Source organism: Centropristis striata, chromosome 20 (genome assembly GCF_030273125.1).
Source record: "Centropristis striata isolate RG_2023a ecotype Rhode Island chromosome 20, C.striata_1.0, whole genome shotgun sequence".
Taxonomy (NCBI): Eukaryota; Metazoa; Chordata; class Actinopteri; order Perciformes; family Serranidae; genus Centropristis; species Centropristis striata.
The window spans coordinates 1,660,933-1,673,546 of NC_081536.1; the positions used below are offsets into that span (position 1 = coordinate 1,660,933).

Genomic DNA, 12,614 nt, shown 5'->3' on the forward strand with positions numbered 1-12,614 from the left:
AGACGGAGCTCAGGGCGAAGGGTGAAGTTCAGAACAGGCGCAGCGGATTGTTTTTGTTGGACCGAGCTCTCTTACACACTCATCAGCTATGGAAATGATGTCTGCTCCTTGCAGGGTTTTACTACAGGAGGGACACATTTTAGGTGCCAAGATCAACATGACCCTGATGGGCTCCACTTGGGGGAGAAAATTGCATTATTTGTGTATAAAAGAGGAGAGCAGTGGGTAATTGCAGGCAGGGGCCCTCATCATAATGTGAGAAATGAGAAATTCATCAATTTCCGTCGGGACACTGAGCTGGAAAAGTCCAGACTAAATTCTGGGGTTTGTGTAGGGGAGATAAGGGGACCGGAGCAGGAGCCAGGCAAGACTCAGACAACACAAAGAGTCAGTTACATCACCAGTTCTACTTATAATATCACCGAACTAGTGGGAGACTGATACGGGTTCTTAAGGCCGATACAGACACAGATTATTTTGACATCAGTCTTAACCGATCCCAAATATGTACGCACACAAAACAATCCAACACACACGATTCTTAAAGCCGATATTGCCTTTTCTCCCTCCATTTACATGATAAAAATGTTTTAAAAAAGTCTTAATTTAAACAAGAAAAGAAACATTTTTTAACAAAACAAACCGAGCCTTGCCTGCTGTTGGTCAGTGAAATGGGATAATTGATCGGTGAACGCACGCACGTATCGGCCGATGCCGATACAAGCAAAAAAGGCAAATATCGGCCCGATATATCGGCCGGCCGACGGTAAGATTCATCTCCTCTCTGGTGACCGGCGACCCTCCGGTTACAAACCCAATTCTCCAACCTCTGTCCACCAGTTAGAGCAGCTGTGTCTCAGTTGCTAGAGCGGGTTGCCCACCGATCGGAGGGTTGGTGGTTCGATCCCCGACCATGGCAGCCTACATGTCAAAGTATCCTTGAGCAAGATACTGAACCCCAAATTGCTCCTGATGCTGCGTGCATTGGTATGTGAATGAATTCCCAATGGTGGCAGGTGGCACCGTTTAGGGTAGCCTCTGCCACCAGTATGAATGTGTGTGTGAACGGATGAATGAGCGCAGTCTGTAGTGTAAAGTCGGAAAAAGAGCTATATAAGCGTAGATCCATTTACCAGCTAACAAAGCTTTTTTGCTGAAACAGCTGTCTCCTGTCACTTAAAACAACGTTATTGGGAGCAGAGAGAATGAACTAAAATAGTAAAGTTTCAAGCAGCAAAACCAAAATAATGACCTGAAAGACCCTACAGTGCTTGACAGAGATGCAGGGAACTCTTGTTTTACTGCCACATGGTCACTTTAAAAATTGAGGAAGCATAAGTGCTCTGATATAAGTTATACTGCATGACGGTATTGTTGTACATGTTGTTTTATACGCCAGTTGAAGATAAATATCCATTTTATGGTGATATTATGATGAAGATGAGGATATAATGATATTATGTTATTATGATTATTGTAATAATGATGCTGATGCTGATAATATGATCCTGATGCTATTATTATTATTATTATTATTATTATTATTATTATTATTATTATTATATTTATATGATACTATTATATTAATGTTATTATGATATTGATGATGATTATGATTATTATATTGCTTTGGTATTGCTATTTATACTTGATGTGAATGCATCATTTTACTGTTGTAGCTAGAAGCGGTGCTAATTTTCATTACTTTTTATGCTTATTGGTAGTTTAAACTCTGCATCAACGCACACAGGACATTTATTAAGCTGCACAATAACTAATAAAGCTGTCAAATAAAATTTAGTAAATTAAAAAGTGGAGTATTTCTCTTTGAAATGTACTGAGGTAATAAAGCATAAAGTTGAAATATTAGTATCCCAAAATCGTACTTAAGTACAGTATACTGTCTGATAATGGAAGTGAATGACAAAGCATAGCATTGACCCCTTTTTGATGAATGCCTCGATAAAAATAAACTATGCCAAGAAACATCACTGCTGAGACACTGAAAGCTCACTAAAAGTGCTCTCTGTACCCTGTAATCCAATTATTGAAGGCAGCGCTTTCACCATAGGGATCACTGCGAATGTCAAACAGTGCGCTGGTACATAATGAAAAGAAAAAAATATTGATATTTGTGGCGTTTGCAGTCAGGGGAAATGTATACCCTCCCAGAAATGGAGCGGAAAAGTAGCTGGCACTCTTGTTGCCAAATAAACCACAGAACAAGAGGCGTCCTGGCCCTGTTGACACACAGAGACATATTTCTGTCAGCACTCCATCAATATTTATGTTAGAGAGGCCGAGCCGCGCAGGCAGCAGTTAAACTAATCAACAGCAATGTGCTGCTGAGCCTCAGCCCTGTTGCCACGGCGCCCAGTCCAATGCATTTACTGGAACACACACACACACACACACACACCAATGCAACACACAAACACACACACACACCAAGGCAACACACAAACACACACACACACACACCAATGCAACACGCACACACACCAATGCAACACACACACACACACACACCAATGCAACACACAAGCACACTAATGCAACACACACACACACCAATGCAACATACACACACACACACACCAATGCAACACACACACACACACCAATGCAACACACACACACACACACTGATGCAACACACGTGCACACACATACACACCAATGCAACACACACACAACAATCCAACACACACAAACCAATGCAACACGCACACACACACACACACACATGCAACACGCACACACACACACACACACACACACACACACCAATGCAACACGCACGCACGCACACACACACACACACACACACACACACTGATGCAACACACATGCACACACATACACACCAATGCAACACACACACAACAATCCAACACACACACACCAATGCAACACGCACGCACACACACACACACACACACACACTGATGCAACACACATGCACACACATACACACCAATGCAACACACACAACAATCCAACACACACACACCAATGCAACAAACACACACACACCAATGCAACACGCACACACACACACCAATGCAACACGCACACACATCAATGCAACACGCGCGCACACACACACACACACACACCAATGCAACACGCACACACACAAACACACACTAATGCAACACGCACACACACACACACACACACCAATGCAACACGCACACACACTGATGCAATGCACACACACACTGATGCAACACACATGCACACACATACACACACCAATCCAACACACACACCGATCCAACACACACACACAACAATCCAACACACACACCGATCCAACACACACACACACCAATGCAACACGCACACACACACACACACACACCAATGCAACACGCACACACACTGATGCAATGCACACACACACTGATGCAACACACATGCACACACATACACACACCAATCCAACACACACACCGATCCAACACACACACACAACAATCCAACACACACACACAACAATCCAACACACACACACAACAATCCAACACACACACACCAACACGCACGCATGCACACACACACACACACACACACACCAATCCAACACACCACACCAGAAAACAAAGGCAGGAAGAAGAAGAGGGGGGGAGGCTTGCGGCGATGTCTTCTATCAACAGAATTGTGCCAAACCAGTATTGCCAGTCTACTTTATCACCGCAATTATGATTCAGCATCTGTTCCTGTTAGCATGTGATCAGCAGCGCCGGGGGAGCGGCCCTGGACGGCCAACCGCTGGAGACCAGCGCAGATCGCTCTGAGGTGCTGGCACGCTGCCAAGCCAATTCTGTCCTGTCCTTTCAGATCCTTATCAAGGGCGCCAATAACAAAAGGTAAATCACAGAGAGAGAGAGAGAGAGAGAGAGAGAGAGAGAGAGAGAGAGAGAGAGAGAGAGAGAGAGAGAGGGATGTGTGTGTGAGTGGATGTTACATCTGTGTCTGTGGGTGACTGGTGGTGACCCGTGTGTGCTGAAGGAATGAACATCTGGGATTTACACTGTTTGCAAGTGCAAGAACAGTGTGTTTTTCTCTGTGAACCATGATCAGTGGTAGAATGTAACTAAGTACATTTACTCAAGTACTGTACTTAACCCTTAACAGGGCACTCATTGAAATACTTGCAAATTCCAAATTTCAACCCTAGAGAATATTGGAGGATATTACATACAGCCAGAATGTGTAAAAAAACATACGGACCCGGGGGAGGGGGGTAATATTTTGAGAAAAAAAGTGTAAAATCTACAAGAATTTATTAGATTTAAAGTGGTGAATCTGCGAGAGAAAAAACTTGTTTTTTTCCCCCACTTTTGTCTCGTAAATCTGCAACTTTTTTCCGAGCAGATTTGCCACTTTAATCTAGTAAATTACTAGATAGTAGCCTGTTACTACTTTGAGCGTTCAAACCAGCAGAAACCAAACGGACTATCCGGCAAAATGCACCAATGCACATCTCAGGTGTGAATGCCCCCTTGGAAGTGTGTGTTGGTGTCGGTGCAACAGCTAATCTGCTCTCAGCTCATGTCCCCTCCATCCTCCCTACACTGCAAGAAAGCCAACTTGTATTTTTTGGCCTAAAACAGTGATTTAACTTGCTAAAACTTGGAAATATAAATTATTGACATTTAGGGCAATAATGTAAGTTAGCACAACAAAGGAAGCCAGTTGTCTGCTCAAAAACAAGTTGGTGAGTTGTTGTTACTTATATCTTTAAGTTGGGGTTCACAACAAGGGACAATAGTTCTGATAACTCTTATTTCTTTGTTGGGAAATGCAGGAAAGCGGTGAAATTCGGTCATTAGCGAAAGCTAGCGGCTAACTGATGCTAGCCGCTAACTGATGCTAGCGGCTAACTGAAGCTAGCGGCTAACTGACGCTAGCGGCTAACTGACGCTAGCGGCTAACTGATGCTAGCTGCACTGTTTGTTACTGCTACAAGAGTAGCCATTAGCGTATCAATGCTAACTCAAAATTGTGGTCGCAACATTAGCTGACAAGTTATTACAATGTCAATTGTAAGTTAGTGCAACTTACAGTTGAGTTGACAAAAATCCGAATTCAGAGTTGAGCAAACTCAAAAACAAAACTTCAAATATTTAGTTTAATTGTCCAACTTAAAATTTTATCAAAGTTTGTTGCCTTGAAATTTTGAGTTCACCCAACTTTTCTTTTTTTGCGGCGTACCTGGTGAGGAGGCAGCAGTCGTGGAGCAGCGTCTCCTCCACGTAGACGCCCCGCTCCTCCTGCGTGGTCACCATGTGGCCGTTGTGGCGCCACCGCAGCTCCACCGAGGCGTCCAGGTAGGAGGAGGTGCACTGCAGGGGGAGGCGGTCCCCCCGGAACACCAGCTGCCTCTGGGACGGGATGAGCTGGAAGAGGGGCATCTCCAGGGGTCCGTCTGGAGACCAAGAGAGGATAAAACAGGAAGTCAGCTTTAAACCATCCATCCCCCCGTTTAGAGGAGCGGAGGAGGTCAGGAGGAGGACAGGAGGAGGTCAGGCTTCCATCCTTCAGAGAAGAGTTTCATTTTGCATTCTGCTGGTAAAACCAAACCAGAATTACATGCATGAGTTGAAATCAGATCAAACACAAGCTGCCAAATTATTGCCAACACAAACACATTCGTACAACACACACGCGAGCACACACACACGCACATACCAATCCAACACGCACAGACACGCACATACCAATCCAACACGCACACACACTAATCCAACACGCACACACACACCAATCCAACGCGCGCACACACACCAATCCAACGCGCTCGCACACGCACACACCAATCCAACACGCACGCACACACACACAAATCCAACACGCACACACCAATCCAACACGCGCGCGCACACATTCGTACAACGCGCGCGCGCACACACCAATCCAACACACAAGCACACACACGCACACACCAATCCAACACACACACACCAATCCAACACGCATACACATGCACATACCAAGCCAACACGCGCTCACACACACACATTCGTACAACGCACACGCGCGCGCGCGCACACACCAATCCAACACACGCACACACACACACACCTATCCAACACACACACACACACACACACACACACACACACACACACACACACCAATCCAACACACACACACACACACAAAGATTTTCATCATTTTGCATTCTGCTGGAAAAATCAAACCAGAATTACATGCATGAATTGAAATCATATCAAACACAAGCTGCCAAATTATTGCCAACACAAACACATTCGCACAAGGTCACACTCCTCCTCCTCCTCCTCCTCCTCCTCCTCCTCCTCCTCCTCATGTTGTTGCTGTGTGAGATGAACAGCAGCTGATAAAGAAGAAGAGCCTTGAGCGCTCCCCTGGACTCTCCTTGACTCCTTACATGTTCACAATGGAAGCCGGCCCGCAACACCGCTGATAGGATTACTTACCTAGCAGCTGGCTCAGTCCTCAAGCATTTTTTTTTTTTTTTTTTTTAACCAGAGAATACGGCAATGATAAGGAGGAGATTAGAAGACGGGGAGAGTGTTTAGTCTGATGGTAGAACATGGAAGGGAGTTGGTTTTTTTTAATGAAAACACCTGAGGAAATGATTGATCTAATCATACCAGATACAGAACTTTTACTGAAGTAAAGGGATCTGAATACTTTTTCCACCACTGACCGTGATGAGAATTTTTATGCAGCATTATTTGCATGTGCACTTTGACTTAGGTCGCTTTCACATAAAGTCTGGTGGACTCGTAGTGATTTTGTGGTGAAGTTTTATTTTTAGTTTTATTTGTATACGTGCATATTTTATTTTGTGCAGGCAGTACATTTTACATTTTATTTTATTTATTTTTATCCCATTTTTAATTTATTTTATCTTATTGCATTTTACGGTTCAATTGTTTTCTACATGTCTTTGTGTTGTGTGATCTATTTATTGTTTGTGCAGCACTTTAGATACCTTGTGTTTGCTAAAATTGTGCTACAGTACAGGCCAAAAGTTTGGACACACACCTTCTCATTCAATGCGTTTTTCTTTATTTTCATGACTATTTACATTGTAGATTCTCACTGAAGGCATCAAAACTATGAATGAACACATATGGAATTATGTACTTAACAAAAAAAGTGTGAAATAACTGAAACATGTCTTGTATTTTAGATTCCTCAAAGTAACCACCCTTTGCTTACTAGAATATAAGACATGTTTTCAGTTATTTCACACTTTTTTTGTTAAGTACATAATTCCACATGTGTTCATTAATAATTTTGATGAATTAACAATGTCAATAGTCATGAAAATAAAGGAAACGCATTGAATGAGAAGGTGTGTCCAAACTTTTGGCCTGTACTGTATATAAATGAAGTGGATTGGATGGAAGTTGCAGCATTTTTGCATTTTTCATTTGTTGTGCTTCCACATTACTTTACCTTACCTACCTAGCAGCTGGCTAAGTCCTCAAGCCTTTTAGTTTTTGCCAGAGGACGGAAGACAGACAGACAGACAGACAGACAGACAGACAGACTGACAGACTGACAGACTGACAGACTGACTGACTGACTGACTGACTGACTTTATTTATCCCAAGCTGGGAAATTACAGTAGAAGACGGGGGAGAGTGTTTAGTCTGATGGTAGAACATGGAAGGGGGTTGGGTTTTTTTTGGTGAAAATACCTGAGGAAATGATTGATCTAATCACAGCACAGATACAGAACATGTAAGCCTGCAGAAGAGAACAGCCAGGTCTCTACTGTAGCACCTCGGGGATTCCTCCGTTCATACGAGACGTTTCCTTGGACATGCTCCAGAGAGCGCCTTGCCTTCACTTCTATTCTAATCAATTGTGGATGTTGCTGCTGACAGGCAATTCAATATACGGGTCATAAAGTCTTTTTACTGCTCCATGCATTGGTTGGAAAAAACAAACAAACTGAAAGATCCATGTCAGGTGATGGGCCTCAATGTCTCCAAGTTCACATTTACAATGTCTAGAAAAGACATATCGATATAAAGAATATATATATATACACTACCGGTCAAAAGTTTTAGAACACCCCATTTTTTCCAGTTTTTTATTGAAATTCAAGCAGTTCAAGTCAAATGAACAGCTTGAAAGGGTCCAAAGGTAAGTGGTGAACTGCCAGAGGTAAATAAAAAAAGGTAAGCTTAACCAAAACTGGAAAATAATGTACATTTCAGAATTATACAAGTAGGCCTTTTTCAGGGAACAAGAAATGGGTTAACAACTTAACTCTATGGAGTCTTGGGCTATTTTGTCCATTTTTGAATTCTTTTCATGTCTTTGTAAGTCATTTTGTGTCTTTTTTTTGTCATTTTGTTTCTTTTTTTTTGTCACTTTGTGTCTTTGGGTGTCTTTTTTTTGTCATTTTGTGTCTTTTTTTGGTCATTTTGTGTCTTTTTTTAGTCCTTTAGTCCAACATAAAATGTGATTTTAAATCTTTTTCTTACTTTCAAAACACTATCATGCTCAATAAAGAATTTTAAATGTTGCAAATGTGCATTAATTTCAGAGTACACTGAGACATTAAACTGCATCATTTTCAATTAAATTCTGGAAAAGTTGGTGTGTTCTAAAACTTTTGACCAGTAGTGTATATATATATATATATATATATTTTGTTTTTGGTGTTGAATATTTACTCTTTGTAACATCATATAGTGTCAATGAAGATTTACAACAAGCTGACACAGAATACACACACGAGTCTGCCAGACAGTATGGATTAAAAATGATTCTTCCAACTTTAGAACCACATGGAAGTGGAAAACTGGACGTCAAGGCCAAATTCCAAAAATCTCTGTTACCATTTCCAGTTTTCTTTTAGATCTTTTGAATGACTTTGGGAACTGAGAACCTATGATGGGCATTTTTCATTTTACATGAGATTGAATCACTGCAGCCCAAAATATACAAACATAACATAGCATTTAGCATGTTTTCTCTATGATTTCTGGGGTTCGCCAAATCATTTTGGAAGTCAGCTCTGTCTCCACTGTGTTAAAGTGTTCATGTGTTAATGTGTTTTAGTCTTTTTGGTCATTTCATGTCTTTTTTTGGTCATTTTGTGTGGTTTTTTTTGGTCATTTTGTAGTCAATTTGTGTATTTTTGGGTCATTATGTTTCCTTTTTTGGTCATTTTGTGTCTTTTTTTTGGTCATTTTGTGTGGTTTTTTTGGTCATTTTGTAGTCAATTTGTGTATTTTTGGGTCATTATGTTTCCTTTTTTGGTCATTTTGTGTCTTTCTTGGTCATTTTCTGTCTTTTTTGATCATTTTGTAGTCAATTTGTGTCTTTTTTGTTAAGCCAAATCATTTTGGAAGTCAGCTCTGTCTCCTTTGTGTTAAAGTGTTCATATGTTAATGTGTTTTAGTCTTTTTGGTCATTTTGTGTGTTTTTTAGTCATTTTGTGTCTTTTTTTTAGTCATTTTCTGTCTTTTTTCTGTCATTTTATGTCTTTTTTGGTCATTTTGTGGTCAATTTGTGTCTTTTTTTGGTCATTTTGTTTCTTTTTTGGGTGATCTGAACTGTGCGTGATTCTGTTCAGTGAACAGAATCGCGGACAACATGCATGTTAAATTGGGGGTCGCGACTCAAAAAGCTTGAGAACTACTGGTTTATGGTAATGCATAACCCGTGAAGCAATCACGGCGTTTAACACATGCGGAGCTTTGACCTCAATTTTCTACACAAGTAATTCACAACCATAGGTGCATAATCCAAAGTGCCATGCTTTGGAGAGTAACATTAAGAATCTGTCACTAATACTGGACGCTCCATGATGACATCTGGCTGTAATTACTTGTTAGACCCTGTTAGCGTGCGGAGGCTGTGTGATGGTCTTGGGCAGCGGCGGCGGAGGCTTTTTATCTCCGGCGGGTAACACGCTGCAGCAGCAGCATGGGGGCCGTTGACTGTTGACTTGGCTGCTGCTGATACTGTTGAAACAACGCTTTGAGCCAAGGATCAGAGTGGCTGCTCGCCTTCACCCGCTGGACACTGCCAGAGCAAAATGCAATTATTGGTTGTGTGTGTCAGAGAGTGTGTGTGTGTGTGTGTGTGTGTTAGATTGGTGTGTGTTGGATTGGTGTGTGTGTGTGTGTGTGTGTGTTGGATTGGTGTGTGTGCGTGTTGGATTGGTGTGTGTGTGTATGTGTGTTTGTTAGATTGGTGTGTGTGTGTATGAGGGGTATTTTATGCCAGCACACTATACTTAAACGCCTAGAATGCGTCGCCTGTGCCAGCATAAAGTCTGATTAATAGGCGTGCTTACAGACACGCGTATTGCGAGTACACCAGATGACATGGGTGACGGGTGAAAAGTGCCACGAGCGAACGTAGTGGACGCCTGTGTGTGTGTGTAACGCGTGTACGTTAACAGTGTGTTACTCTGTGTAACAGTTCAGCTGTTACACAGAGTCTCAGCTTCATATGGTATTGTTTATAAGAAAGCACAACTTACAGATGAACTCCAAGCCCCCACAGAGCTGTCAGGATATTTCTATTATTTTCAGGCCAGTTTTTATTTTCTTGTTAACGAAATCTCTCTCTCTCTCTCTCTCTCTCTCTCTCTCTCTAGGTTTGAATGATATCGAATTGATATTTAATGATAGCAAGGGTGAAAGGGATAATTAAAATAATTTCAGCTACTTAAAAATAGTAGGCTAATAGTAAAGTGCAACGCTCACAGCCAGTTCCCAGCTTCGCGCGCGGACACACAGTTCATTACGCACCAGCTGTAATTAGGTAGGTTTACCTGCCTGCAGAAGCCGTAATCGCTGTCACCCTGAATATTAAGTAGCCATGCGGACCTATCTAATGAATATTCAGTAGCCATGTGGACAGCAGTCCTTTCACAATATGATTCCATCGGACCTTATATCTACACTGTTTAACCCAATTCGGCACTTATGCACAGTCCCATTATGTTTTACAGACATTCGTAGTTAACTAATGAGGTAAAACATTTTGTTTAAGCTGCATTTTGCTGACTTTCACTCCTAAAACAGGCTAATTAAGCCTCCGGTTTTGGCCGGAAAAACGTTAAGTTTATCTGGTACGTACGAGATAGTCTTTCTCTTCATCTATAAGTTGTGCTTTCTTATAAACAATACCATATGAAGATGAGACTCTGTGTAACAGCTGAACTGTTATAGGCTTACACGCGTTACACACACACACAGGCGTCCACTACGTTCGCTCGTGGCACTTTTCACCCGTCACCCATGTTATCTGGTGTACTCGCAATACGCGTGTCTGTACGCCTATGTAGAATTGTACTTAACAGTCACGCGGGTCTTCATGTCACGTATTTGAGGCGTAGTTCACCCGTCACGCAGCCGTCACGTAGGCGTATGTGCAACAACGCGTGTACAGCGTCTGCGTGACGCCTACGTGACGCCTGTCTGTCCATTGAAAGTGAATGGAATTTACACGCGCACGTTAGACGTTTGATGTCATCGCATAGGCGCTGTACACGCGTTTTAGTATAGTGTGCTGGCATAAAATGCCCCTCATATGTGTGTGTGTGTGTGTGCGTGTTGGATTGGTGTGTGTGTGTGTGTGCGTGTGTGTTGGATTGGTGTGTGTGTGTTGTTTTTACGGTAAAAAAAACGGCTGCTGTGGTTGCCAGAACTTTACCGTAATAAATATGGTAGCGCTTTTTTTAATATTACGGTAAAATGATATTAGCACTGTTGATTTCACATTTAAGATTGCCATTTTAGTCCATATTTTACTGTAAAAAATAAAAAGTTTTTCCATCAAAAGAAACACTGTTCTGCCAAATAATTGACAAGAAAATACTTTATAAATGCCGCACGAATTAAAGATTTTACCATTAAATATTACAATATATTACTGTTAGAGATATGGTGTTTAGTACATTTAACAGTGAGAAAAAGTATTTTTACAAAAAATAAATGCAAAAATGATGGCTTGTATATATATATTACAGTATCTTTTTGTCACAAACACGGTGCCAGTGTATTTTACAGTGGAGTAATGTATTTTTTTTTTAAATGAAAAAAAAAATACTGTTTTGGGTGATTTATACATTTATGGTATTTCATTGTTACCAAAACTGATTTAATCCATTTATCATTTTACGGTCTTGCGTCTTGCATTTTGCTGTCATGGTTAGCAGATTTTCATTGTAAAATCTGCAGACATTTCTTACAGTGTATGTGCGAGTGTGAGTCCATGATGCACCCTAATATAACTATATATATATATATATATAACTATATATATATATATATATATATATATATATATATATAGTTATATATATAACTAGCAGGGCTTTGTTAGGATACAGCAGACTTATTTTATTCTCCATGGAGCCTGGAGCGACCACCACTGTAATTATAGACGTTTATGCTGTCAATCTATTAGCAAAGTCCTTAAAATCCTTAAATGTTTGATGGAATCTGGGCTCATTTTGATCCTATTTAAGGGCACACTGCTTTTAATAGTGCATGCATGTAATCCAGAGCATTTTTATCTCACTGATAAGACGTTTTCTCTCTTCACACAGTATCAGAGCTGTATTAGGTTCCTGC

The 12,614-nt window shown here is 41.2% G+C and overlaps 1 protein-coding gene across 1 annotated transcript in view; it reads right to left on the minus strand.

The window, feature by feature from the left end:
• LOC131993242 (adhesion G protein-coupled receptor A3) overlaps positions 1–12,614 on the minus strand; it is a 436,008-nt gene that overhangs the window by 319,980 nt on the left and 103,414 nt on the right. The window contains exon 7 of the mRNA XM_059359047.1: positions 5,224–5,437. Coding sequence (XP_059215030.1) covers positions 5,224–5,437 — 214 coding nt within the window. The remainder of the gene's footprint in view (positions 1–5,223; positions 5,438–12,614) is intronic.